The sequence below is a fragment of the Nicotiana tabacum genome, chromosome 6 (assembly GCF_000715075.1).
Source record: "Nicotiana tabacum cultivar K326 chromosome 6, ASM71507v2, whole genome shotgun sequence".
In the NCBI taxonomy this organism is placed as follows: domain Eukaryota; kingdom Viridiplantae; phylum Streptophyta; class Magnoliopsida; order Solanales; family Solanaceae; genus Nicotiana; species Nicotiana tabacum.
In genome coordinates this window covers 14,018,818-14,035,788 of record NC_134085.1, presented here as the reverse complement: position 1 = coordinate 14,035,788, position 16,971 = coordinate 14,018,818, and the positions used below count along the sequence as shown (strand labels likewise).

Sequence of the window (16,971 nt, the reverse complement as noted above, 5' to 3'; positions counted from 1 at the left end):
GTGTGTGTGTGTGTGTGTGTGTGTGTGTGTGTGTGTGTGTGTGTGTGTGTGTGTGTGTGTGTGTGTGTGTGTGTGTGTGTGTGTGTGTGTGTGTGTGTGTGTGTGTGTGTGTGTGTGTGTGTGTGTGTGTGTGTGTGTGTGTAAAATTAAAGTAACAGTTCTAAATTTCTTTTATTTTTCTGAATAAGCGACAATTTTTTTTAAATGCAAGCTTCGTTGAGAGCAAGAGTACTTGATCATTTCTCTGTCCGAACTTTAGCAAACTTCGAAAAATTGTAAAACAAAGTTGTTTCACATGAGAAATGATGGATATTGCAAATTGTAACAATTGTTATAAACACATGATTATTACCATAGTTTTAAAAAAAAAAATCTTTTTCATGTGATTTATTCAACGGGCATCGAGAGGTTTGACCAACCACAATCATTTCACCATTCAAATTATGATTACTTACTTGTATATATGAATGGTTTTTTAACTTCTGGCTAAGCAAAGAAAAAGCTGTGTCAGAATTTTAACTTTATGAATTTTCGATTTTAAAATAATAACTTTAAATGCTAATATTATATTTTAAATTTGATATTTCTACATATATAAGTAATAAATTTTTAATACAAAAAATATTGAATCGGTCGAATCCGTAGCTCCTTCCCTGTAAGCAAAGATAATAATAAGCTGCTTTGCTAGAAAATATAAACAAAAATAAATAATATTACCAATTTCCATGCATAGAAGACAGTTGTAAAGGTGGGTGATAATTCATTCTGCACGTTGGATCAGTCTATATCATTTAGGTCAAACTTGATATATTGACTAACATGACATCACCAGTACCCCTTCCAAATGATGTAAGTATTTTTATCGTTGCAATATTAATTAATTATTAATTACACTTTGAAAAGTTTGTTTCTTTGACATTACAATTATATATCATACACTCAGGCATTTTATGGTATAAAGTAACACTGACTAAAGCATATTTAAAAAAAAACTAAAAACTTAGTATGAAGTACTCTAATGTGTTTCTTTCTGTCAAGATATTGTTATTGGAGATATTTCCAATTTCCAAAGAGTCCTCCACTCATTGAAAAAGGAAATAGAAATAATAAAGAAAGAAATAAGCTATAGGAGTGTTTATTTAATTTGGGTGACCAATTCAGTCAAGGTTGGCATGTTATAGTCTTTCTCTAATTTCCCTTCTCAAATACGGCTTTCGAAAATAAACATCCATATATACTACAACCATCTGCTCCGGAGTGCGGGTAGCAGGAGTCTGGACTCCTCCTCCAGCCTGAGAGATAGTTGGTACTACAGGAAGCAAGCATGTCCAAATGACACTCTCCATAAGGCCCACTAGACGGACCAGAGCATCCTGGAGTACTGGGTAGCAATATAATGAACCCCTCTGGGACCTGAGCTGGGCCCACCGGAACCTCATCATCAAGCTCAACCTGAGGCATCGCCGCTGGTGCTGCTGCTCTGGGCTGAGTTCTGCCCCTGCCTCGGACTCTAGCACGGTCTCGCCCTCTGCCCCTCATGGAAGCTGCTACTGGGGGCTCGGGCTGCTGATCAGTGGATGAGGAAGTGCGTGTTCTCGCCATCTGCGAAAGAACATAGTAGAAATTTAATTAGCATTGAAAAACCAAACTGCACGACAGGAAAGAATAGATGTGAAGTTTTTCCTAACTCTGTAACCTCTAGGGGATAAATACAGACTTCTCCATACTGATCCCTCAAACTCTACTAAGTTTGTCCGTGAATTGTGAGACCTATGTAACCTAGAGCTCTGATACCAACTTGTCACGACCCCGATTTCCCACCCTCGGGAATCGTGATGGCGCCTACTAGTGAAAGCTAGACAAGCCGACCATTTGGGTTATTTACCTTTTTCCCATTTTAATCCTTTAACAATTAATAACCAACATTAGATAAACAGCGAAACTTAATAAGCGGAAGGCTGAAATGTAATATTTGAATAAAAATGCCAATACCAATCCATACATAAACTACCCAGAACTGGTGTCACAATTCCACAGATTGTCTAGGATTACTACAAATAAGGGTCTGAAATATTTATTACAATACTGTCTCTGAAATACATAAAAGAAATAGAATGAAAGGATAGGAGGAGACGCCACTACCTCGGATCTCCGAATGAACTAAAGGCAGCAACCCAAAGCTACGGTCTGTATGCTCCAGTACCGGGATCTGCACACAGTGTAGAGTGTAGTATCAGCACAACCGACCACATGTGCTGGTAAGTGCCTAGCCTAACTTCAGCGAAGTAGTGACAAGGCTAGGACCAGACTACCAAATAAACATGTGCAGTTAAAAAAAATAAAGGCAAAATTGTACAATTAAAGATGGGAAGGGGAAATCATGCTGCGAGGAACCAACCAGTAACAACTGAAAACAACAGTTAAATGTAAAGAACACCATAACTCAATTATCAGTAAAAGTCAGGAAATCAAAAACAAGTGTACGGTATCACTCTTTGTGCTTTTACTCTCGTCCTCACCATAAAATCAATATAAATAGCACAACATCATCCTTCGTGTTTTTACCTCACAAAATCATGGCACGGAATGATCCTTCGTGCATTATCACTCATATAAGGGCACGTAATGGTACATCGTGCGGCACGGCATCACCCTTCGTGCATTAACACTCTCTCACAAAAATCATATACGGCATCACCATTCGTGCTTTAACACTTTCTCACCAATACAATGCACGGCATCACCCTTCGTGCTTTAACACTCTTCCTCGACCAAACAACAATCACAAGCAATGAGGGCAAGGAAATAAATAAAATTACAATAAAATCCCGGCAAGGGAACACCATCAAAAGCATCAACATCCCGACAAAGGAGATAGCATTAAAAGCAACAACATCCCCGCAAGGGAGACAATATAATAATCCTCTTCTCTTTTTCACATTTACTTCACAACTCAATTCACAACTTGAACCAATGTTTTGTAATGTTCAATTTCCAACAATAATTCCACAAGTCATTTCACAATTTGAGTCAACGCTCTTCAATATTCAATTACCAAGATTTCTTCCACAAGCCTTGTTCAACAATAGAAATATCACATAAGGCATGAACAATACAAAACAGAGTCATATTAATCATAGCATAAGACTCATGTGCATGCTTGACACCAACATATAGATACTCGTCACCATGCGTACTCAACAGTTAACACATAGCAAATAGGACACAACTCTTAATCCCTCGAGCTAAGGTTAGACCAAACATTTACCTCGATGCCACGAACACAATTCAAGCCTCAACTATCACTTTACCTCTTGATTCCACCACCAATTCGCTTGTATATAGCCACAAATTACTTAACTACATCAATAAATGCTAAATGAATCAATCCTAATGCATGAAAATAGGTTTTCTAAAGTTTTTCCCAAAAAGTTAAAAATTGACTCCGGGCCCACATGGTCAAAACCCGAGGTTCGAACCAAAACTCGATTACTCATTCACCCACTAACCCTAATATATAATTTGTTTTGAAAGCGGACCTCAAATCGAGGTCCAAATCCCCAAAATTTGAAAAACCTAGGTTCTACCCAAAACACCCAATTTTTCCCATAAAATCCCTTAATTTTGAGTTAAAATCATGTGAAAAGATGTTAAAGATTAATAAAAACGAGTTAGAAATGACTTACAATCGATTTGGAAGAGTACTTGTCTTGAATCGCCCAAAGGTGTTTAGGTTTTGAAAAGGCTTAAAAAATGAAAGATTTTCGGCTAAGTTATGAATTTGCAGGGTGCAGATATCACAATTGCGACCAGGGTTCGCAATTGTGAACCCTTAAGAAACCTGCTTTCTTCGTATTTGCGAACAGGGGTTCGCATCTGCGAACCCTGAGGATTCTTATTCTCTTTGCATTTGCGATATCGTATTTGCAATAACGCATTTGCGATAAATACATCGCATTTGCGACAAGGGCAGCCTAGGCCATAATTCGCATTTGCGATACATTGTTCTCATTTGCGAGCCAGGCTTGCGAAGCTTGCAGGCCTGCAACACACCAACAATTTTCTAAGTCCAAATTTCACTCTGTGACCTATCCAAAACTCACCAGAGCCCTCGGGGCTCCAAACCAAGCATGCACACTAACCTAAAAACATCATACGAACTTGTTCGTGCAATCAAATCATCAAAATAACATCAACAACAATGAATTTAGCATCAAAAATAAAGAAAATCTCAAGAACTTTCAAAGTTTCAAATTTTACAACTAAGGTTCCGAATCACGTCATATGACCTCCGTTTCTTACCAAATTTTACAGGCTCAACTTAAATCACATATAAGACCTGTACCGGGCTTTAGAACCAAAATACGGGCTCGATACCATCAAATTCAAACATATTTCATTTTCAAAAACTCATATATATTTCAGAAAATAATTTTCTTTAAAAATTTATTTCTCGGGCTTGGGACCTCGGAATTCGATTCCGGGCATACGCCCAAGTCTCATATTTTCCTACAAACTCTCCGGGACCGTTAAATCACGGGTCCGGGCCCGTTTACCTAAAATGTTGACCGAAGTCAACTTAAATTCATTTTAAAAGCAAAATTTATCATTTTTCACAGATTTTCACATAATGGCTTTCCGAATATGCGCCCGGACTGCGCGCACAAATTGAGGTAGGACAGAAAGAGGTTTTTAAGGCCTCGGAACAAAGAATTTATTTCTAAAACAATTGATGACCTTTTGGGTCATCACAATTGGGTTGGGGTTCGAGGTCGTGTTTAGAGTTTGGGGTCCAGATCGTGGTTTAGGGTCAAGCTTAGAGTTTGGGGTTGGGTCCCCCCCAACCCTGACCGACCACCAATCCTGACCCGACCTGAATCCCAACCACGACCATGTTTCCGAACAACGAACCTCGTACTCGATCCCGACCTTGGAACCTGATCCCAACCCTGCCTCGAACCTCGACCCAGGACGTCTCCTACATATAGTGTTTGCCTAGATTATATAATTATAAGAAAAATATTTTCTGCTAACTAGCCAAACACTAGAAAATAAGTTGAAAATTAATTATTTTTTGAAAATTTTTTTTTTAAGAAAATTATTTTCTATTAAAAATTTCTAGTCTTGGTTTTCGATTTTTTCAGATGTATTAGAAACCCTTTACCTTACCCCCACCCCCTTTATGTATAATATACTAAGTTGTGGACAAAACAAACAAAACAAAAAAGAAGAGGAAACAAGAAAATATTTTTAAAAAAAATTAATTTTCACGGAAAACACTTTCCATCATACCAAACACACCTTTATAATTTAACCCAAAAAAAGATTAGAAAGACATCGTACAACATTTGTTGCATAGTGGAAGAACAAGTCTTATAAAATTGATAGAATGGACGTTAATTAAATATTTTTATACAGTCTAGGAATAAGAAAAGTCAATTAAATGGTTCCAGATGATTATTAGTTATTGGAAAATGATTGATAGAATGCCATCCAATAGGTTTATTGACTCATTTTGCTGTGGACTGGGTTTCCTTGTAATATTTGTGACCTAATATTTTTGCATCTACAATCAAACTGGTAAATAGGAAAATATCTGGCTACAATAGTTAAGCAAAAAAATATCTGGGACGCCAGATACAAAATCATATTTTTGAGTTGCATGTGGAATAAATAGTGAGCAGCCTATCAAGTAGATGTTTTTGAAAACATGGAATTTGAAGTCTTTAGTAACTACAATAACAAACAATCAAATATTGCATATTGTTTTGCAGCTTTGGATACATGCTCTCTATTATATCATCAGTCATCTACACAAATTGTGAGAAATAATATACTACACCTTTGTATGCCTAACCAAATCCAACTACCAAAAGGTTCAACCTATTGTACTGGAGGCTTTGAATGTTGTATAGCTCTGCATTAACCAAAAGTTTACTTCACATGTTGAAAATAATCAACATGTTAAAAATCGCGGAATGCTCTATCCAAAAGAGAGGTCTTTGGAATGAATTAAGGAGTTGGGATGACATATATATTGGCACGTACCATGTATACTTCATTATGTCTCTTTGCCTCGTTCTCGTACCATGTATACTTCATTGCATCTCTTCGCCTTGTTCTATGTAAACATTCATCGTGTCTTTTTGGCAGACTTTGGGTTTTTCAACATCCGGATACTTGATGGAGTAACTTCAACAAGCTCATCTTCTTGAATGTACTCTATGCAATCATCCAGACTATAATCTAGTGGAGTATCAAGAACCACTGCATGTAACGATAAGGGAATTCAGTTAGTATGAGGCATACAAAAGCAAAGACGTAATGTCAGAATATTAAGTTCACAAGAAAGATTTCATAACTAATCAGAAAGAAAAAAAAAACTATTTTCTCTCCTCATGCTATCAGAATAATATTAGGGTCCCTTGAAGCAGAATTTAACTAGAAACCAAAGGTGAGGAACTCCCACACTATAAGCAGAAGCTAGTCTCAAGGAGAAGGATCATTTTCCTCTACTTAACAGCTCGAATTTAAGAATCTTAAGCTCTCTGATATGCTAACTTCGTATATGGGGCCGAAATGTGTACAATTGTTTCTTGAACAATTTATTCCATTCTATAGGAAAAGGTTGAGAAGTTCAGCAACATCTTTGGTGCTGATTTTACCTGTTACTTCTTTGTTTGAACGAACATTTGTCGCAGCTTTTTTCTTGCAGACATTCAGGGCAAGGTCACCTGGCCGTTGGTGAATACCAACTATTTGACCTTTATAAACATCAACTCCAGGGCCAATAAACAACTGCCCTCTATCCTGAGAACTCATGAGAGCATAGGATGTACTCGTTCCGTCCTCGAATGCAACCTATGATGATATAAGTGAAATTTAGAATGTATTATCACTCTGTCCAGAAAAAGAAAAGAGCGAGATTCAGAGTATGAGGATCGCTCAATCTAATTTTTGGTGTGAAATTGCACAATGAATTTCTTTAAGTTTTTAAAATAAAATTTACATATTTTAAATTACATAAAATTACTAAAAACACATTTTTAAAGTTAAAAATTATTTTATAGAAATTTGGAAAAACACGGACTATCACCTATTCAAAGATTGCTAAGACGTAAACCAATAGAAGATGTGATCTACACTGAGAAGTAGATCGCTCAAGGAGGGAAATTACCAGTGAACCTAGATCACGAGTGGAAATATCACCGCCCCATGGTCCATAGCTATCAAATATTGTGTTGAGAATTGCTGTGCCTCTAGAAGCTGTCAAGATTGAATTCCGCAATCCAAGAAGACCTCGGGTTGGTATTTTATATTTGAGCAAAGTTGTCCCTTCAGACCTAATAGATAAATTGCATCAGCGTCTTCTGTTCATTAAATAAAAATTATAAAGAACTCTGCAGCTCAAAACTACAATACCTCTTAAAAACCCAAAATTGAAGAAGTGAAATGTAGAGGTACTAAGAAATATCACAAAAATGAGCCCGGTATATAACATAATCTCACTGTAATGAGAATGCCAAATACCAATAAAATAAAAATAATTAAAAGAGCCACAACTTTCAACAGAACTAAGACCTTGTTCTGGTTAGCAACATACAATTATCTCAGAAGACAACAAACTATTGAATTGCCAGATCTAGATAGGAAGGATCTGATTTGAAGGACCAGTACGATTGTAAGATACCCCCAAGCAACTTTTTAAATCTATGCTTGGAATAAAGTTGGCAAAAGAACAACTACTTCCCTAATTTCCTAGTGGAAGATTCATGACTCTTCGCAAATCTTCAAATTGAACTTATCTTAATTATCTCCTGTTACAGCATGTGAAGATGCCAAACTTTCTCTGGTAAGCTAATAGAATTCTTTTACCAACTTATCATTCTGAAAATTATCCGGTCATTCTGACAATTTTCACTTACCCAAGCCCTTGCATATCAATCATTTGCCCACGCCTTCTCCCCAGAAGTTCAACCACAGACCCCATGTGTTCCTCAGGAACCTCAACAGTAGCAATCTGCAAATATGGAATCCAGAAGTCAAGACTAAGGAGAACCCCAACCACTAATAGAGATTAAACATTACTTTTCCCAGTATACAAGATAACTCGTAGACAGTACCAGAGTGCAATACATGACCATCTTCGAGATGTATATGAGTGGATAGTGATTTTAATTTAAAACAAAATTCTGTTTAATCCAGTTATTGCAGAAAAGACTTTCTAATTCTCCCTCAGCACAAGTGACAAGAAGAGAATGCTAGCCACTGGACAATTTTGAAATACATATGTCGGATTCTACGTGCAGCTTCTCCAATGTTTTCTCTACGGGGTGGGGGAAGAGGGGCTTAGGATAGGTGAAATGTTGGCAGGGCGGAAATATTTAATATACTGAAAATGATCTGCACTTATGTGCTTCTCCATTTCGGCCAGTTATACACAAACAAAGCAAAGTCAGCCAAGGATTACCTCATAAGGTTCCAGCAACTTGTCACCATCTTTCTTATTTATCACTTTGGGAGGTCCCACCATGAACTCATATCCTTCCCTTCGCCTGAACATTTTCTGATCGTTAGTATGAGTAAGATAGAATGGTCCAAGGCATGCGATAGTACTTTCTTACATGTTCTCTATCAGTATAGTGATATGCAGAGTACCACGTCCACTGACAATGAATGTATCTGCAGTTTCACCATCTTCAACTTTCATTGCCAGATTTCTTTCCAGCTCACGGTACAACCTGTCTCTTAGGTTTCGGCTAGTGACATACTTCCCCTGAAAATTGTTCAAACATTTCCCAAAAAAGCAAGTTATATCTGTGCTAAAGGTGGTGAAATCCTCTTCAACTAAAAGTAGGCGTTGTTCTCAAATTCCGATTTCAACACAGGATGCGCAATGTATCATGTTCTCAGATCTCAATTGCTATCTACGTTAGAGCTGATGTTAAAGCATAACAGACAAATGACGCACAGAGAAGGAAAAGAAATTATGTGCATAGATATCGAATGGACTATGATAAAATGAAACAAAAAATGTGGGCGGTAGAAGTTTGGCACAACTTCAGACTGACTAGCTTCTGGTATTTACATGATCATCTTTTAATAAATAAAACGGAATTATTTGTCTCATGTTTACACATTTTTGGGTCCAACTGCAGGGGCTTTCTACTGTCATTTAGCTTCTATTCCCTCCGCATCATTTAACATAAAAAAGTTTTGATTTTTAACTCTTGTTAACTTAGACTCCTGTATCATACTGACGGTACTAAAAGGGCAGTCCGGTGCACAAAGCTCCCGAAGGGACGGACCACAAGGGTCTATTGTACGCAGCCTTATATTGACGGTACTGGAACAACAACAACAACAACAACAACCTAGTGTAATCCCACAAGTGGGGTCTGGGGAGGGTAATATGTACGCAGACCTTACCTCTACCCCGAGGGGCAGAGAGGCTGTTTCCAGGAGACCCTCGGCTCAAAGAGGCAACAAGAGACACTATATTAGTACTATCAATAGACTCATAATAAAACAACATAAAGTACCATAAAATCCATAACATAACATAAATACCATAAAAACAAAGTAACAGCAATAGGAATGCATACAATACTCTAGGCGAATACCACATCCACGTGTCCTAAACTTTGCTGACGTGTTTTACAGCCGTACAACCTAAGACCACTACCAATATTGTTCGCTTTGCGTCTTGGCTGTACATGTAATCAGGACTTGGGCCTAGGTTGCATGGACTTAAAACACACCAACATGGCCTAAGGTACTTTTGATATGGAATTCGCCTAGAGCATTAAATACACCCTCCCTCTTAGGGACGTAATGTCCTCACTAAGGCCCACACATTGACTCTGATTACATAGGTAACAACCTAACCTATTGTGATATTGCTTGCTGGCTTAGGAACGTATCTATGCTCTAATACTTGCTTCCTTATATATCCAACATTGGCCTAAGTTGTTATATACATACCCTCTTAAGGACTTAGCATCCTTGCTGAGGTTTGCCCAACTTTCCTCCAAGATTGGACGCAGAGTGGTTCTGATACCAAATGTTACAGATCGATCAACTAGTGTCATTGTTTAGTTTGGGCTTATGTTTGCACGATTTTAAACGCGTCATCAGGGTCTAAGACATTTGTCAATATAAGATTTGCCTATGGTGTTAGACACACCCCTTTAGGAACTGCCTATGGTGTTACACACACACCTTTAGGAACTCAACATCCTCCGGAAGTTTGCCTTACCATTACACAAGATTGCATGCAAGTGGCTATGATATCACATGTAACAGCCCAGATCACCAAGTCATATGTTTTATTTTGACTCTCGGCCCGCACAATTTAAAAGGATTTAGTGTGGTCTACGGCTTGCTTCCTTATACACTCAGCATCTCTTTTGTGTTTTCCCGATGTGAGATTTGCCTTAAAGTGTTGCACTTTAAAAAGACGGAGATCATCTTGTCCCACCCCCCCACCCCCCACCCCAAAAAAAGAGGGATCTAGACAACAAAAATTAAAGAAATAAACCACTTTGACATATGCCTTTGTAAGACAAAACACGTTTAGAACAAAGATGTTATACCTCGCGTCCAACAAAAGGGGAGGTATTGACTGAAAATGACATTTTCACTGTAGGTTCTTCAACCTTGATTGCAGGTAATGGTTTTCCCTCGCTTTTGTCAGCGATAGTCTCTCCAATCTAAATTTACAAAATAAAAATAAAAAGATCAGTAATTCATAAAAGGCTAGGCTTGCATCATATGTTTGCATTTATCTCAAATGACAAGTAATGTATGTAAACCAACCAACATCAAGGTATCTAGTAATATCATACCTGAATATCATCAATACCACACACAGCACAGATATCTCCAGCTTCAACAGTTTCTGCAGGAACTCTACTGAATTTTTCATACACAAATAGCTCACTTACTCTGCCGAATCTGCATTCATCTTCTGTTGTACATATCTGAAAACATTAAACAGAAGAGTAAAAGGCTATTGTATAACTCGGCGAGAAAAGAAATTGACAACTTTGTAGGGGGGATTTTATATTTTGCAGATCTGGAGATTGTATTCTGTTTCTTCTACCAGCACTATCTTTGTGCTGCTGATCTTAATGAAACGTTACCATTCTCAAAAAAACAAAAAACAAAAAGAAATTGACAACTGAAAACACCCTTTTCAGACAAAGGACTAGCATGTATATCAAGTTTCATAAAAAAATTGAAATTTCATAAAGTTATCATCCCAAAAGGTTTGATAAGCTAATAGGGCAAGCAACTGTCATAGTTACTTTTGGTCGACACTTCTATACGAGGTCCTAAGATGAACCATTAATCTCTGGTATAGTGGAATGACATATCAATCAAAGCATAAGATATCCTAGCCTTTGAACTTATATTCTCAAATTCTCGTCCTAGATTTGACAATTATAGGTGAGAGAATGGATGGAGACTCGTGACTTGCCTTCGGATAGTGACGAAGATTAGTTTGTCATTTGTCATTTCAACTGCTGATGCTCCTAAGTTTAGCAGCTACACATCCATCAGGTCAAAGAAACCCTTGCTTTTGGCTACTAGAGAACTTCCATAGGAGAGATTAAATCTGTCTTGGTAAGTGGGTGTGTTTGTAAATACAAAACACACACACAGCTTGTATAAGGGAGATATTCCCATTATTAAAAACTATTTACCTTAACTAAAAAAAGGTGTATCTGTGTGTGTGGACTTCTTCTTTGATCTCATGATAAAACACGAAAGGCAGCATAGAATTTTTGGAACTTAGATCTTTGCTCATGTGTTATAACCTAGCCTTCCCACTATGAAGAAGATTAATTCGCTATACTATTAATGCACCTAGCATAGGACATAACATCTAGTAAAACAAAGACTTCCTTTTACGCATGTTTTCAAAGCATACTAATATAGGAGGAAATAAATGTCTTATCATAAGTGTGTATGACTCTGGCAATTATAATACGCTTACATTTCTTGTTATCAGAAGGAAATTGGTGAGTGATACAAAATTATGTTAACATAAATTAAACGCTGCATTCAAGCAGTAAGAGAGTAGAGCTCCATTAATCGGGCTGACTGAGCTAGCAGGTATCTATTCAAGAATAATACTTAACATCTCAAACAATAGTTCGTATGTAGTGTGTACAAACAGGAACAACAGGAGAAGTTTGCAAGGGAATAGGGAGAATAATGATCTAAAAAGAGCTTTCATAGGATAAATAACACTAAATAAAAGAAGATAGTGTGACCTACCTTCACATCCATTCCCCTGCGCAGACTTCCAGCATGCACACGTCCAATAGCTATGCGCCCTTTATGTTCTTCGTAATCAATATTTGTAGCCTATAATTTTTAAATAGCAGTTAGATAAGCAAATGGATATTATGCCTGCTTTGAGTTAGTTGAGACATAAACTGGAAGCCCTTAAATACCTAAGCAAATTAATCAAAGCATAGGTACTTTTTGCAGGTCCAAACTGTGTCAAGATGATATCACATGATAAGAAACCATAGTTTGTTTCTATAAAACTGATAGTTTGCTTTGCCAGTCAACCATGAGAGCTGTTATTTTGTTTTCACTCCTTCACGAGAAAAACTACAAAGCACTTAATGGCGCAGAAGAGCCAACATCTGAGTAATCATTGTCACCACTCTAAGTTCTGTATATATAGATGATGTTTCTGCACTGGACCGTTGACCTACAAGGCTGATACTTCATACATGTGTGACTATCGAAAGACCCCCTTGAATAGAGAAAACAGTATTACCAAAAGTCATTTGATTTTTTTTCCTATGTAATTGCGATCAGAGTATTTTTCAATGCTTCAACTGTTCCCAAAGCCTTCGACATTTCCCCACAACAAAGAGCTTCCAGCATACATCTTTATATAAGCACCCATAACACAAGGAACAAATTTGCATCTTACAAAGAAAGCAATTAAAGAAAATAAAGACAGTTTACTGCGTCAAAAATACGTGGACTAGCAGCTATATCATAAGCGATGTAAAAGAGGAAAAATGTAGAAACATAAGGGGTGAAGAAACAACTAACAAGCATTTGAAGTGCACCATCTTTATTAATCTTGGGTCCTGGAATGCATCTAACGACGGCCTCAAATAGTGGGCCAAGATCATCGCCCAAATTTTCAGGTGATAGCCCTGCCTTTCCCTTGATACCACTGGCATATATTACCTGAAAATCACACTGCAAAAAGGAGGACAATGGGATAGATATCAAATCAAGCTCAACGGTTAGTACTGGATCTTAATGCTAATGACTGGCAGGCATCTTCAATTAGGAAGTGCATCTTTCAAGAATACCCAAACAACTCCAGAGAATGTTTTTTGAGTTCATTGTAGAACTCTAAAATGATACTAATAAAGATTTTGACAATTAAGTTATCTCATGCTCTGCTGTTTTTTCTGAGACTAGCAGTAGTTTCATACTTTTATCCTTTCAACATTATAGCAAGGGATTATACTTTTCACAAAATCTCAGAAAGAGCATGGAGAGGTATTGTTTTATTGCTATTCACTTTTTAGCCTTTTTCCTTTCTTTTTCTTGGGGAGGGGGAGGCTTGCAGTAGAGTAGTTGAATTGATATAAGATAAATGAAAAAGGTAATAAGCAGACATTTACACTGAAAAAGCAGATCAAGAAATGTACCTGTTCATCCGTTGCATTTAATTCGATGAAGAGTTCAAACGTAGAGTTAACGACAAATTCTGGACGAGCAGAAGGTCTATCAATTTTATTGACTACAACAACTACAGCATGGCCAAACTCCAGTGCCTTCTTCAAGACAAATCTTGTCTGGGGCATTGGACCCTCAACAGAGTCTACCTAAAAGTATACCGAAAATATCTTTTAGCAGGATGAATCCAAAAAGAACAGAGTTGTAAGTGGTTATTGAAAAAAAAAAAAAACTTGTAGGTTTTGTATGAAGAGAATGTGCCAGAAAAATAATATATAGAGACAGTGATACTTAGGCATAAGTAGCAAAAGAGGAGAAACAGTACAATTAGAGAAGAAACAATTTAAGGATGTAAAAAGATCAAGGCTACAATATGACTACAAACGTACTGAAAGATAATATATAATCCAATGTGAACAACAGAAGAAAGTACTGTAATATTCTCAGGCTCATAGAAAGCAAGCAAAAAGTTCTATCAACTGGAAAATAAAACAGTGAAGCATACACAAAATCATTTTACACACATCTTCTTTTGTGTCGTAGTAGGTGAAACAGTGAAGGTGTATCACAGATGAAAGCATTATAATTTTGTGGCAGTCAGGAATATTGTACTATTCCAATTATAACCGAGGCACGTATAGTAATTTCAATAATCTAACCATCATTTTAAGTTTCAAACTAAAATAGAAACAATAATATATTACTTATGAATCAAACTCATACTAGAAGTCCAACTGTCACTTAAAAACTCTATCTACCACAACAAATTGAATTGTACATCAAAGTAGTCAAAGTACCACTAAAAGAACCCCTTCAACCATGTTGAGGATGCGTTCTACTTCACCACCAAAGTCAGAGTGCCCTGGAGTGTCAATTATGTTGATTTTTGTATCCTTGTAAGTAATTGACGTGTTTTTGCTAAGTATGGTTATTCCCCTTTCACGCTCTATATCATTGGAGTCCATTATCCTTTCCTGTACAAACTGGTTATCACGAAAAACCTGCAACAGAAAATTGCAATAAAATTAAGCTTCAATACTTTAGTCTAATGGCTTCAAAGAGAAAAATCATCCAGAAAAACATAACAATGATATCTACTTCTAAATTAAAATTTGGAAGTTCTATAGCCATTTTGAGGGGAGGAAGAAGCTGTTAGCATTTTTTTCATTAAAAAAAAGTGTTCGTTTTGTTTACTGCTATTCTCTAAACCAGCAAAGACAGACAATACCAAAATAGCTAACAACTTACTTTAACTTCTTAAGCAAAATCTGTTACTACCAATGCACGGGAGCTTAATACCATTTCTTCAGAGACATCAACTTTTCACACGCTAAACCTTTAATAGAATATCTATATGAAGAATGTTTGCATCGTGACAATAAAGAAATTTTTTATGACCTGAATATATATCTTGCGAATTTCAACAGTTTTGTATATCAAGTTGATTAAAGAGGAGGGCAGTCAACATTGTGATAAAGTAACTCTAAGAAATTTAGAACAATATTTTTTGGAAGAATTTTAACTTAAAAAACATGTTGGGTAATAAGGACAGGAAAGTTCTTTCAATTGCATAGCATTGACTTATACTAGCTGGGATAAAAAGGTGCAAACAAGGTGCTATACAAGAACTCATTACCAACCTTTGCTTGTTTCAACATAGAATCAACCAATGTCGTCTTCCCGTGATCAACATGTGCAACGATAGCTATATTCCGTATATCACTTCTCCTCATCAGTTGGCTCTTCTTCTCTAAGACAGTACATGAAGTTAGACATTCAATCGTTAAGTACATGTACAACAACATTCATTTATAGTTCTTTTCTAATACCATCCTTTCCTTTCATTTATATGCCTTCTCTCCCCCTATCCCCTCACATTAGCATGCAAGTACTGCACAGTGTAAGCTTTGATTTTTTTGTTTCTTATTTCTTTTTCAAATATCATTAGCATCAACCAAAGGGCTTTGGTCTAGTGATACAAGCACGGAGCGTGATGTGTGGCTTAGGCGCAAGTCATGGTTTCAAAACCTTCTATATACAAAAACCTACTCCTATTTAAGTGGAAAACGATAAAGGGGTGGGCCCGTTATCACACCGAGTTTTGACCCGTGTGACATTGACCCTGGGGATTTCTCGGTTATCAAGAAACAAAATTCCATTAAAAGATGTCCCCAAGTTGCAACTACTATTTGAATTTTTTACCTACTAGGGAAACAGCAATTCAAGCTAAATTCTCAATCAAAAATGCCCATTTTCTTTTCTGAAGTACAGTTATAAGCTCATAAACATTAATTATTGAAAACTTTCAAGAAAGCAAACATCAAAATAATAATGAAAAAATTGAACCATAAATAAAATGAATCAAGAAAACAAGAAATTCTCACCAGAGGGGGCTTCAGTAGCCTCAGAAACAGCGCATTTGATAGAAGTACGAAGTGGGTTTACTTTAAAAGGTACTTTAGCAGATAAACAAGAAGGCAAAGTACTACCAAAGAAGTGTTTTTTAAGGAAATGAGTTGAAAGACAAGAAATTTTCTTGCTACAATTGCTAGAGTTGAGAATAGAGAAAGTTGGTGTTGTAGAAGAAGGTGAAGCAATTGACATCTCCATTTTTGGCTCTCTTCTGCTTCCTAACTCACTCACTTTCTCTCTGTTTTTTGTGTTTTGGCTCAGAAAGTGAGAAGAGGAGAGCAAAGGAGAGAGTTGAGGATTGGGGTATTATATGTTGTTGAAGTGAGAGGCTAATATTTAGGAGTGGCTGTTATTTAATTTGGTATTTGGATTACTTTGTTTCTATTTTGTTGAATAGTTTTGTGTATTTGTTTTCTTTTTGTAATCCTATTAGTTTTTCTCATGGCTATGAAAAGTAATATATGTGGTCCTAGAAAAGGTTTTGTTCTTTTCTCAAAAATGATTGTTTGCCACAAATATGATTCAAAAAGTTGCAAAAAAACTATCTTAGGTTTAGGGAACTACGAGGCAACCCCTCCATCGTTCGATTAATTTGCTCATCCGACATTGATATATTCATTCAACTTGCACTTTAAAATAATAATGCTTTGAAAAAATACACGATATATTAACAACAACAACCTAGTATAATCCCGCAAGTGGTGTCTGGGAGGGATAGTGTGTACGCATACCTTACCCCTACCGTAGGATAGAGAGGTTGTTTCCAATAGACCTTCGGCATCCTTCCCTCCAAGAATTCTCCACCTTGCTCTCGGGGTAAACGTAAGTTAGAGA

General features: G+C 36.8%; 1 protein-coding gene across 3 annotated transcripts; it reads right to left on the bottom strand.

Annotated features, from left to right (window-relative positions):
- Positions 1-1,023: 1,023 nt before the first annotated feature.
- LOC107815102 (putative elongation factor TypA-like SVR3, chloroplastic) lies at positions 1,024-16,522 on the bottom strand. Of its 3 annotated transcripts, XR_012710241.1 has the most exons (16): positions 16,110-16,514; positions 15,366-15,475; positions 14,523-14,726; positions 13,698-13,874; positions 13,084-13,236; positions 12,286-12,375; positions 10,848-10,982; positions 10,596-10,712; positions 8,625-8,776; positions 8,471-8,555; positions 7,926-8,020; positions 7,178-7,343; positions 6,666-6,861; positions 6,049-6,267; positions 2,143-2,209; positions 1,024-1,602 (listed from the first exon to the last, which is right to left on the bottom strand). XR_012710241.1 is itself a non-coding variant. In XM_016640620.2 (14 exons), exons 1-14 carry the CDS (start codon positions 16,333-16,335, stop codon positions 6,134-6,136), a joined length of 2,040 nt encoding a protein of 679 aa, XP_016496106.1. In that variant the 5' UTR covers positions 16,336-16,522; the 3' UTR covers positions 5,700-6,133. The 3 variants fall into 3 exon arrangements, 1 of the variants encoding a protein (XP_016496106.1); XR_001654695.2 differs by lacking the exon at positions 1,024-1,602 and having other exon boundaries at positions 1,953-2,209; XM_016640620.2 differs by lacking the exons at positions 1,024-1,602; positions 2,143-2,209 and having other exon boundaries at positions 5,700-6,267; positions 16,110-16,522.
- Between the last annotated feature and the right edge of the window lie 449 nt (positions 16,523-16,971).

Bases quoted from the DNA above. Each gene is read 5' to 3' on its own strand.
- LOC107815102 (XM_016640620.2), bottom strand. From the start codon at position 16,335: ATGGAGATGTCAATTGCTTCACCTTCTTCTACAACACCAACTTTCTCT. The intron at 12,376-13,083 runs GTTAGTTGTTTC...TAAAAATTATAG, and splicing joins ATGGTGCACTTCAAATGCTT to GCTACAAATATTGATTACGA. The intron at 6,268-6,665 runs GTAAAATCAGCA...CGTTACATGCAG, and splicing joins TTCAAACAAAGAAGTAACAG to TGGTTCTTGATACTCCACTA.